Source organism: Hemibagrus wyckioides, linkage group LG01 (assembly GCF_019097595.1).
Source record: "Hemibagrus wyckioides isolate EC202008001 linkage group LG01, SWU_Hwy_1.0, whole genome shotgun sequence".
NCBI classification, from domain to species: domain Eukaryota; kingdom Metazoa; phylum Chordata; class Actinopteri; order Siluriformes; family Bagridae; genus Hemibagrus; species Hemibagrus wyckioides.
Window position 1 is genome coordinate 1,683,680 of NC_080710.1, and position 12,900 is coordinate 1,696,579.

Sequence of the window (12,900 nt, forward strand, 5' to 3'; positions counted from 1 at the left end):
CATGTGACTTTATATTTTATATGTTTGATGTCCTTATATAATCTTTATGTTCACATTCTGCATTTGGATAAATATATTAACTTTTCTGTATCTTAGCTAGCGCTCTACCGTATGTTAGCTAAATCAGGCGGCTTAGTGATGCCAAATAGTTTTTATTGCTAACATAGTCAGTATTGATTAAGATAAAGTTCTGACTTGAGTTCCCAGCTGGTGCTTACAGCCCAATTCAGTACAATTAAATGAAACAATCAAATGAAATGGAAATTAAACGAACAGATCAGAAATCCAGATCAATATTTAGTGTGAGCCTTTTGCCTGCAAAACAGCATCAATTCTTCTAGGTACATTTCTACACAGTTTTTGAAGGAACTCAGCAGATTGGTTGTTCCAAACATCTTGGAGAACTAACCACAGATCTTCTGTGGATGTAAGCTGCCTCAAATCATTTTGTGTCTTCATCCCAGACAGACTCAGTGATGTTAAGGTCAGGGCTCTGTGGGGGACAAACCATCACTTTGAGGATGTTCTTCTCTACACTGAAAATAGTTCTTAATGACATTGACTGTATGTTTGGGGTCGTTGTCATGCTGCAGAATGAATTTGGGGACAATCAGACACCTCCCTGATGGTGTTGCATGATGGATAAGTATCTGCCTGGATTTCTTAACACTGAGGATTGAATCTGACCAAATCTACAACTTTTGCAGAAATGCAGCCTCATGAAGACCACTTCTGGTCAGACTTCTCAGGACAGTAGATGGGTGTTCCTGGGTCCCACTGGTTTCTGCCAGTTCTTTGCTGATGGCACTGCTGGGCATCTTCTAATATTGAAGGGAAGTGTGATGTGTCTTTCATCTGCTGCATTGAGTTTCCTTGGCCACTGTGTCTATGGTCCTCAACATTGTCTGTTTCTTTGCGCTTCTTCAAAATATCAGCACATCTTGAAACCCCAAAATGTCTGATTTGAGATCTGTGTGTAGCAACTATTGACCAACTGAGAGTGGCTACCCGAGCTCATGAGCAATTGCCGATCAAATTTGTCAAGTTTGTTATTGATTTCTCATTTTACAGGTGAATTTACACTATTCTGTCCTCCCCCTTTGTTAGCGTTTCTTTATATGGTATATGGATTGTCTCATATTTATAATGAAGTTAGAGTTGTACTATTTTCAATACAACACATGGACATTGTTTCAGTTTGATTTCACTTTGTATCTGCAGTAGAGATTTACATTTATGGCATTTGGCAGACTCTCTCTGAAGGGTGAAGCAGGTAGTGTCAAGCTTTCCAGTAAATCATGTGACATTTACATTGGGAGTGGTTGTGATGTAACCTGTATTTGTTTGAATGGAACTACAGTCAGTACACAAGAGGATTAGTGATGTATTTAGATCCCCTTTATCCCCTTGAAATCCCTACATGCTTAATACAACCCCTGGCAAAAAATATGGATTCAACACACTCAGAAGAAATTCACTCAGATTTTTTTTTACTTTTTAACACACAAATCACTGATATGGCACAAAAATGGTTTCATTTAATAGCTTAACCTTATGGCTTCATGAAACATGCCTCAAAAAATTCACTGATATTTTTTTTATTAATGGAATGTTTTATTCCAGATCAAGTATACACTATAAAATCCGATTAGTTAACCTTACTTGAAAAAAGCATGCAAACCAGTTGCACTTAAAATAATGAGTACAGAAGAATTGAGTATTGTATGTTCTAGTAACTAATGCTTACAAAGTAAAATATACTTATATCCAAATTACTGTAACTAAGAGAAACTAGTACAAAGTACATTGCAATTTGCTTAATGTGTACTATTGGGTAAGTATAGAGTATTCAGAAGTACAAGTTCAGTATACTAACTTGCATGATGTAAACTTTACTGTTGTGTGTATTCCAAATAACACAATTATGTAAGTTAGGCTAACTGAAGTAAAATTTCCTGTAACTGCGATTTTCTAGTTTTATTTACTTTAAGAGCAGTCAGATTTACTTCATAATAGCATGCAAACTACACTAAAATGTATCACTTTTAATGCAACAGTAAATAAACGCCTTGTTTTAGCTGCAAATAATAACATTCAGTAAAACATTACATTTGGTAATAAATAATTAGACATGTAGTGAAGGTATACTTTGTAAGGAATATCTATATCTAAAACATGAAAAAATGCCTGCCAACTCACTATAATTTATACCTATGTAGTGGAGTATAGGTACAAAGTAAAAATACATATGTAACACACAATCACACAATTACAGTTAGAACAGGTTTGTTTCTCGAAAAGACCTTCAATTTTCACAGGTTTAAAACATTTGCATCTGTTACAACAGTCAGGAATGTGGCCAATAACAAAAGCAAAAACAAAAACTTTTGTTTCAAAGAAGTGTCATAATTACTTAGCAGAAATAGCAACTGACACTACTCTCATACACATAATTAATAGCCATAACCATCACTCAGTCAATCAAATGCACTTTCGTGATGCTTTTAACCAAACCATTTGCAACCTTTCACCTGCAGTTGCAAAGTGCTGTGTGTGCAGCAGGATTGCAAGAACAATTATAATTGTTATAAGAAGAGTTATAGTGGATTAGTCTGAGCATAAGGCATTTAAAAACCTCTATGTAACTGCACCGAGTGTTTTTTTCCTATTAACACAATAATAGCAAAAACAAAAAAAATAACCATTTCAGAAAAGTGCCATAATGACTTAACAATGGCAATAATAGCAACTGACACTACTACAACTTTTCAAAGAACTCTTCAATAATTGCACTAACTCAACAGGAGATTTTTTAGAGTTTGGAGTCTTGGGGGGAGTTTGTTCTCTCCCAGCCTAAGCATCACTCTCTGGATGAAGTTTAACGTGTTTCTCATGGCCCTTGGGTATTCAAGGTGGAGAGCATAAGACAGGCCAAACAAAAGGCAAAGTGCTTGTGGTAGGTTTGTGAGATTTTCCATCACAATACCTCCTTCCAGAATGATGGCAGTTGATAGTGGGTTTAAGTGGAGATGAATTGAAGACACAGGTGCATCTTTGCCGACAACAGTCAGCAAGCCAACAGTCACCTGTGCCCAGCCCTCATTGTCGTTTGAATCCTGTGTGACACAAAAACTCCATTACAACAGTGAAATATTATCTATCTGTCCTGCCTACACAGCCTTCAAGTCTTGTTCATTAATTTCACTGCATCAACACATGGGCCATGGATAATTTTACTGCACACAGAAAGATTCCTGCTGCCAATCTTCCACCCCTGTCACCCAGCTGGATTGAACCCAGGACATTCTTGCTGTGAGGGACCCGAACTACCCAATGCACCACTGTGCTCCCTTCTAGTACTGAACTCACAGGGACATATTCCATATTCTTATTTTTCTGTAACTGTGTGAGAACTTACAAAGGCAGTGTTGTAGAAGTTACTCGGATCATCACCAAGTAGTACTGGGAGGCCTCTGAGAACAAGGGTACATAGTGCTGTCACATCTGGCTTCTAGAGGAAAGAACAAATTAAGTTCAGGATAATACAACATTACAATATGAACACAAAAGTATACATGAAAAGAGTTTCATCTAAATGTTTTTTTTTTTGTGGAAATCTCCAAAACTGGTACACAGTTTATCAGGAGCAAAGGACCTAGTGTTTTAACAGTACTGCAAGTTGCCAGTTCTTAAAATACAGTTCAACAAAAAATAACATTAAGAAACCTTTATAAGACTTACCCCTGAATCAATCTGCTGCACAATTTCAGCTAATTTTTCTCCAACACTTCCTTTCTTGGACTTGAAGATACTGACAAAGCGTGGTGTGAAGTGGTCCAATGCATCAAAAAAGTCATTTTCTAGATTTATGGTGGCAATCCTGTTGAACTCTGCATATACCTGCAATGCACAGCAAAAAGACATAAAAACATGTGAATAGACTAGGTATTTATTATGGGTGTAAACAAAAAAGCATACAGTATAAGTGTCAGTTCTTACTTGTCTCTCTGAAAAAAGGGCAGGCCACCGCTCCTTCAGGGTTTTCACTGGAGGTTCAGTCTCCACAATCTCCCGTCTCCGCAGTGGGACAGTCTGATCCATCTTTGAAACAATAACAGTTCCACTGGGGTTCCGTTTTTTCATTTCTTCAGCCAGGAGCTTTCTTTCAGCCTCTAGTCCATCTTCATTCTGCCCCTCAGGTAGGTTAGGTAAGTAATTCACCTCATACCTTTTTGGTCTTTTGAGGCCTTTTGATGCCATTTGTGGGGTGCACTTTATCCCTGTGTTTATTGCAACCTCTGCACATCCAGCTTTTCTCAGTTTAGTGCGATAATTTCCCATTTTGTACATCAAGCTGTTCTTCCAGCCAGAGCACCCATCTGGTGAGACTGGTTCCCTCAGACAAGGATGTTTTGTTATGAGTGCAAATGCCACAGAACAGCATCGTTCTTCATTTGGACAGGCATCAAATTTGTAGATCTCCTCAGCAAGTTTCTCCAAAATACCATGCTTCATGTCTCTTGGTACATTCAGGTAAGTACGGTCTCATAAAAACAGAAGATTTGCCTGTCTCACTCTGAATTCTACATCAACTGGGAAATTTGGAATGTCAAAAAATTCTGGCCATCGCTCTTGTCTTGTTGATGAGCTTGGTGTCAACAGAATCTCTGTATCATCTGAGGAGACTTCAGATAAACTGGGGGTGGAGGTAGGTGGCAAATCTTGTACATCATCAAGGTTGCAGAGGGAATTATCAAAGTCAGGATCTTCGTACATGAGAGAAAAGTCATCCTTGAGCTTGCATTTTTCTTTAACTATTTTGTAAAGTTCTTCTACTGTTTCTGGTTTCCCATCTAGTGAGACTTTATGTATATCCTGTTCATTTACAAAAATTCTTAGTTTATAGCGTCCCATGGTCCTAGAGAGAGCAAACATAACCTCAGTGCGAATATCACATGCAAACATTCAGCACAATATATAATGCTTCAGTATCACATACACATTGCCCTTTATTCGATAGGAGGATAAGGGGAAAGGATCATTTAGATCAGATAAATGAGTGACTGTGAGAGACCCTGCCCCACTGAAGCACAACTCATAAGCATGTAAGTGTTCAACATACCATGAAGTCAAAAGCCTACAGACCAACAGGATTTCTGTATTAATAACAACAATATGTGCTATTTGCTGGAACTCTGGAAGACCTGAACAAGTTCCAACTGAAATGACCATATCTGCACTGTATTTTACACCATCAACACAAGCAGAAGATGCAACCAACACCATACTTTGTTTGGCATTATGCTGTCGTAGGGAGTTCTAAACATTTTCAGGGAAAGATGTAATCATAACTGATCTCACTTTATCAATTTCCAAAGGAGGTTTGAAGAATGATGATGAATCCAAATGGAAGGCCATCATTTTCTGGTGTCTTACAGCTAAGGTTTTTTGTAAATTCTTAAAATTGCGAGTGTCATGCACAACCTTTTTAAAAAAAACTGTGCTTCCCTTCAAAACGCATTGTCCACACATCTACAAGTGGGCCGAAGATTTTTATCATTTGAGGGTAGTGTTCAATAAAATGATGTTTTGGATGAAGTTTGTAGGTTGGAAAGGTTTGCTGCAGTAACTCTCTATGTTCTGAGATTTTGCATTCCAGGAAGTGTATTAGCTCATCAGTAAAGTGTGAGGACATCACTATCTCTAGTATATCTTTTAGAAGCATAAGTATCTCCCATGCCTGGTCTCCCTCTGGGATATTGTGTCCTATCATCAATGGAAGGAGCCTCAGGAGAGACCAGTTTTCATGGCCATTGCCCCCAATAGTTTTCTTGGAGATGTGAGTCTTTGGAATTATCTGTGGTTGGTCAGCTTTATCAGAAAATGTGTAAGGAAACTGTTTAATGGCCTTATTCAGAAAGTCCAAAGAAATATACTGCTTGGTAACCAAATCCTGAAGACACAGTGACAGTTCTGCTGACACAATACCCTCCAAAAAGTCATGCAGGATGTCAGGTGGAAAACCATCGACCACATGAAAGTGTCTCAGATTTTCACTGAATGGACACCCTTTTTTAACACCATGATGTCTGGCCATAGCAGGGTCATGTACAACATCCTGTACATGTCTGTCATGATTCTCTCTTGTCCTTAAATGGAGTAGACCTGATCTGACCTCCTTATCCTGTATCTCATGTTGCTTACACATACAAAACCGACAGAAGTAATCGGCTGCAAAACTCTCCTGGAATCCTGCCACAGAGTGAGCCCCCAAGTTGTCTGCTGCTACATACAACACAGTGCCTTTAACACTTTCTGCTAGTTGTTCAACATAAACACCATGTTCCTCTAGGGATGCAAGATCCTGAATGAGGGGACGAAGGATTTCTGCATAGCCATGTTCCTTCGCGGTATTAACTTTACACAAAAGTGCAAGTTGTATGGAGTGCAGAGCTGACCGATATTTGGAATCAAGGTTAGCAATCACCCAATATACTGCGCATAGCTTGTGCTTTTTCTTGGATGTTCCCAATGGATTAGCCACTTCAAAATCATCTATATATAGCCCAAGAGTAATCCTAAACTCTTCTACATTCAAAAGAACATCTTGATGTTCTTTTGAACGTTATGACCGTTTTATTAATTTCTGAGTGGTGTTTCTCTTCTCCCTCTCTCGGAAGAGTACCGGGACAGCCACCAAGACATTTCTCAACTTGTGCAGTGTTTGCTAGCTAAGTTAATATGAAACAAATTATAGCTAGCATTATAACAGAAGTAGAATTATCAAATTCACATACACTTATTATTTGTTTGATAACTTACCTCACTGTTCTTTACACGAAGAGATCCTCGAATTGCAGTCAAATATGTCGGCACAGTGTCTGGGTGCGAGACTGTCCACTGGCTTCTACTGCACATGCGCACATCTGATTGCTTTTAGGATACGTTAGAAAATACTCGCTCTTAGCAAGTGACAGCAACTTAAGCCCTGTTGTGAAAGTAACTTAAGCCCTATTAGGTTAACTCAAAATAAAATTAGCGAGTGATCGTGCCTTAAGCCATGTAATCTTCACTCAGAATAAAAAGTAAAATGTACTTTCTTACCATGCAATTACATGTTACTTTATAAAAACTATTAAGTAGTACATATTAGTACTGGTAACTTATCTATGCAAGTCATGACAGCTATTAGATTTTACAGTGTAGGTAAAGATTTTGGAATCACTCAATGTTGAGGAAAAAATTATGGAATCATGTTTTTATTTCCATTTCTAAAACAAACACCAGGACAAGTCTAAAAATACTAATTAGTCATCAGTTAAAAGGGAGTGTTTACACACCTTAATGAGCTGTTGGATTTGGCTAATTGAAAGGAAACATGGCTCCAAAGAAAGAGTTGTCTTTGAAAGGATTATTCAACAAGGAATTTCAACACTAAGTGTGGCCAAAGAAGTTGGTTGCTCCCGGTTAGCTGTGTCTAAATTTTGGTGCAACTATAAACTGAATGATGTTGCAATATTTATCAAGTTTTCTGAGATCCCATCCAAATTGTGGGCCACACACTCCAATGAAGTAGGTCAGTTACAGGTACCACTGTATGTCACTCGGGGGAGAAGTCTGGACCCCCCAGAAAGCTGTTAGAATTTTCAGGTTCACTCGATGAAGAAGCCTGAGCTGCACTGCTGCCACTACTGATATAAGGAAAACTTTTTGCCAAAAGAAACACGCAGAGGCAAAGAATAAATAGCAAATCTCTTTGAAATTTACTGAGAACAGGGAGTATTTATATGTAACACGCCGCAATCCAGGACACCAGAAGGAGCCCTCTCCGGAGTATTAGCACCCACGAACTACACTTCCGGGGTCTGCTCAGACATATAAGCGGCATGCTTCCTTTGTTTTACATAAAGTATCATTCCCTAGTGACATACCAAGCCAGCTGACTCTGATTGATATTGCCATGTATGATCCTTGCCTGCCTTTTCCCGTTTACAAGTTTCAGTTTTGGTTTTGTGTTTCGGTTTTGGTTTTGGTTTTACGTATTTGCTTTCCGGTTTTCAACTTCAGCCTTGCTTCTTGGATTTATGACTTCAGCCTGTGTGTTTGTTTAATAAAGATCTGCATATGGATTCTCTCATATGGACACTCCTGTCCCCAACAAGTCCTTACATTATACAGAACAAAGCTGTGACATACAGTGTTATCTATCAGTAAAAAAAACACGTCAGCAGAAACAGACATTGTGTTTGACGTGTTCACTGGTGGTTTAGCGAGTTTACTTTATCAGCTAGAGAGTTACCACGAGCCATTTCAGAATCTCCTGGGTCCTGACCCTTGATCTTAATGACAACTAGAACTTTAGGTAACATTGAGGCCTCTGAAAGATCAGAAACCAGTTTAGCATGTGAAATGAGCTTTCCATCAACAGCTTTAAAACCACGTGCATACCAAATTTCACCAAAATCATGAGCTACACCAAAAGCATATCATGAATCAGTGTAAACAGTTACTACCTGATATTTAAACAGACAACATTCCCTTGTTAGCAGCTTGAGCTGAGAAAAAAGAAATGGAGTGAGCTTTGTGTACGACATTAGGCAGAGAACAAACAGGATACAGGTTTGATAGTGAGATTTTGTATGGCACAGAGGATGGTTTCATCACCTAAACAATGCTGTATGGTCATGTGTTGTGTCTAAATGCTATTAAGAATGGTGACTACATGATGATGTGAATATTAGCATAAGTGGGTGTCAAAGGACAACTCTTTCAGTATCTGAGACCAGTAGAGCAGAGGCAGTAACTAAATGCAACCATGCGGGCATACCTTGGACCAAAGGATTGAGACATTTACATAGATACACTATATTGCCAAAAGTATTCGCTCACCTGCCTTGACTCGCATATGAACTTAAGCGACATCCCATTCCTAATCCATAGGGTTCAATATGACGTCGGTCCACCTTTTGCAGCTATAACAGCTTCAACTCTTCTGGGAAGGCTGTCCACATGGATTAGGAGTGTGTTTATGGGAATTTTTGACCATTCTTCCAGAAGCGCATTTGTGAGGTCACACACTGATGTTGGACGAGAAGGCCTGGCTCTCAGTCTCCGCTCTAATTCATCCCAAAGGTGTTCTGTCGGGTTGAGGTCAGGACTCTGTGCAGGCCAGTCAAGTTCATCCACACCAGACTCTGTCATCCATGTCTTTATGGACCTTGCTTTGGTCACTGGTGCACAGTCATGTTGGAAGAGGAAGGGGCCAGCTCCAAACTGTTCCCACAAAGTTGGGAGCATGGAATTGTCCAAAATGTCTTGGTATGCTGAAGCATTCAGAGTTCCTTTCACGGGAACTAAGGGGCCAATCCCAGCTCCTGAAAAACAACCCCACACCATAATCCCTCCTCCACCAAACTTTACACTTGGCACAGTATTCACAGTATGAAAAGTATTCGCTCACCCATCCAAATAATCAGAATCAGGTGTTCCAATCACTTCCATGGCCACAGGTGTATAAAATCAAGCACCTAGGCATGCAGACTGTTTTTACAAACATTTGTGAAAGAATGGGTCGCTCTCAGGAGCTCAGTGAATTCCAGCGTGGAACTGTGATAGGATGCCACCTGTGCAACAAATCCAGTCGTGAAATTTCCTCGCTCCTAAATATTCCACAGTCAACTGTCAGCTGTATTATAAGAACATGGAAGTGTTTGGGAACGACAGCAACTCAGCCATGAAGTGGTAGGCCACGTAAACTGACGGAGCGGGGTCAGCGGATGCTGAGGCGCATAGTGCGAAGAGGTCGCCAACTTTCTGCAGAGTCAATCGCTACAGACCTCCAAACTTCATGTGGCCTTCAGATTAGCTCAAGAACAGTGCGCAGAGAGCTTCATGGAATGGGTTTCCATGGCCGAGCAGCTGCATCCAAGCCATACATCACCAAGTGCAATGCAAAGCGTCGGATGCAGTGGTGTAAAGCACGCCGCCACTGGACTCTAGAGCAGTGCAGACGCGTTCTCTGGAGTGACGAATCGCGCTTCTCCATCTGGCAATCTGATGGACGAGTCTGGGTTTGGCAGTTGCCAGGAGAACGGTACTTGTCTGACTGCATTGTGCCAAGTGTAAAGTTTGGTGGAGGGGGGATTATGGTGTGGGGTTGTTTTTCAGGAGCTGGGCTTGGCCCCTTAGTTCCAGTGAAAGGAACTCTGAATGCTTCAGCATACCAAGACATTTTGGACAATTCCATGCTCCCAACTTTGTGGGAACAGTTTGGAGCTGGCCCCTTCGTCTTCCAACATGACTGTGCACCAGTGCACAAAGCAAGGTCCATAAAGACATGGATGACAGAGTCTGGTGTGGAGGAACTTGACTGGCCTGCACAGAGTCCTGACCTCAACCCGATAGAACACCTTTGGGATGAATTAGAGCGGAGACTGAGAGCCAGGCCTTCTCGTCCAACATCAGTGTGTGACCTCACAAATGCGCTTCTGGAAGAATGGTCAAAAATTCCCATAAACACACTCCTAAACCTTGTGGACAGCCTTCCCAGAAGAGTTGAAGCTGTTATAGCTGCAAAGGGTGGACCGACGTCATATTGAACCCTATGGATTAGGAATGGGATGTCACGGGATGTTAAGTTCATATGCGAGTCAAGGCAGGTGAGCGAATACTTTTGGCAATATAGTGTATATTCAAGGTTTCTATTATCTGTTATCACCAGAAAAGGATGCTGTGTCCCCTCAAGACAATGTCACCATTCTTCAAGTGCTTCCTTAATGGATAGTAGCTTGCGAATACCCAATCATAATTTTCCTCTGCCAGTTTCCATGAGAAGAATGTACAAGGATATAATTTTCCAGGTTCCCCATGATGCTGAGATAAAATGGCTCCTATGCCACAACTGGAGGCATCTACTTTGTTTGAGGATAGGGGCCATTGTGAAACTCATTCTCAGTTTCTTAAAAGCTGTTCTGGCAGAATTAGTCCAGTGCAGTTTCTTGGGCTTCCCATGAAGTACATAATGTAACAGACGAGTGAGTACAGTGCACACATCATATACGTGATATGTGTATATCGTAGGTGGTAGAGTAAATCAGAATGCCATTAATGTAGATGATTACACATCTGTTTATTAATTCTTTGAATATTTCATTAATAAAAGCCTGAAATGCAGCAGGAGCATTAGTTAGACCAAATGGCATTACCAGATATTCGTAGTTCCTGTGGTATGATCAAAGTTCCATGAGTAACTGTTCTTTCCACAGTTGTGGTGAGGCAGGTGTATGACACAAAGTTCTTAATACAATGATTCATGCAGGTGGGGGAGCACTGAGTCAATTCTCTATCTCATCAAGACATATGTGGGTTATAAAGATGCAACCTGGGGAAGCCCAGAATGATGGGGTTAGATGAAGAGGAGATAGATAGATAGATAGATAGATAGATAGATAGATAGATAGATAGATAGATAGATAGATAGATAGATAGATAGATAGATAGATAGATAGATAGATAGATAGATAGAAAGAAACTTTATTCATCCCAAAGGGAAATTCACAGTTTCCAGCAGTATCCACAAACACAGGTAATAGATAAAATAGGAATATAACAAAAATACTAAAATACCCAAATTACAGTACAAAATATAACAAAAAATGTATCAAATAACAAAAATATAAAATATTACCAAATATAGCAGAATATAACAATATAACAAAATATAGCAGAAAAATACTAAAATACCCAAATTAGGGTACAAAAATATAACAAAAAATATATCAAATAACAAAATATAAAATATTACAAAATATAGCAGAATATAACAATATAACAAAATATAGCAGAAAAATACTAAATACAGAGATTTAGGAATAAATATGGAGAATGAGATGAAAAACAAGATAAGTAATGTGCAAAACAAGTGTTTAAGGTTACAGACTTAGTCGATGTGCAAAAACTGTTATGTGCAAAAACTGTGTTTATGAATTCTGTGCAAATCTCAGTTAATTGAGAGTTCTGTATAAACTGAAGTGTATTGTGTGTAGTGTGTTTTATTGTACAGTCCAGTACAGACAGAAGAGTAGTGTCAGCACTGACTCCTCCCACCTCGTGTCTCATGGCATGGGGGAGGAACGACCTCCTCAGTCTGTCAGTGGAGCAGGGCAGTGACAGCAACCTGTCACTGAAGCTGCTTCTCTGTCTGGAGATGATGTTGTACAGTGGATGCAGTGGATTGTCCATGATGGACAGGAGCCTGCTCAGCACCCTCCTCTTTACCACTGATGTCAGGCTGTCCAGTTCTGAGCCTACAATCGAGCCCACGTTCCTCACCAGCTTGTCCAGACGTGAGGCATCCTTCTTCTTTATGCAGCCTCCCAGCACACTGCCGCATAGAAGAGGGCACTTGCCACAACAGTCTGATAGAACATCTGCAGTAGCTTTTTGCAGATGTTAAAGGAAGTCAGCCTTCTTAGGAAGTACAGCCGGCTCTGTCCTTTCCTACACAGAGCGTCTGTGTTGGCTGTCCAGTCCATTCTTTCATCCAGCTGTACTCCAAGGTACTTGTAGGTCTTGACAAACTCCACACAGTCCCCGTTGATAGTAACAGGTTCAGGTTGAGGCCTGGGCCTCCTAAAGTCCACCACCATCTCCCTAGGGTTAGGGTTAGGGTTAGGGTCTCTCACTCGCTCACGTCAGACACTCAAGCCCAGTCCATTCAAGCCATCCTGCCTCCAGCATGCATTATATTACCATCCTGACCAGGCCATTGCATTTTTTTTTTCTACCAATAATTTACAGGACTGTCACAGGTAGTTAATTTACAGTTAAGTGTGTGTTCATGCACTTATCAGACACATTTTGTTTTTACAATGTTATTGATTTAAATACAGTCCATTAGCT

The 12,900-nt window shown here is 40.1% G+C and overlaps 1 protein-coding gene across 1 annotated transcript; it reads right to left on the minus strand.

Annotated features, from left to right (window-relative positions):
• Nucleotides 1–3,717: 3,717 nt before the first annotated feature.
• LOC131361241 (uncharacterized) lies at nt 3,718–5,038 on the minus strand. The gene is made up of 2 exons (XM_058402229.1): nt 4,000–5,038; nt 3,718–3,900 (listed from the first exon to the last, which is right to left on the minus strand). The coding sequence occupies exons 1-2, from the start codon at nt 4,513–4,515 to the stop codon at nt 3,718–3,720; spliced, it is 699 nt and encodes a 232-aa protein (XP_058258212.1). The 5' UTR covers nt 4,516–5,038.
• Between the last annotated feature and the right edge of the window lie 7,862 nt (nt 5,039–12,900).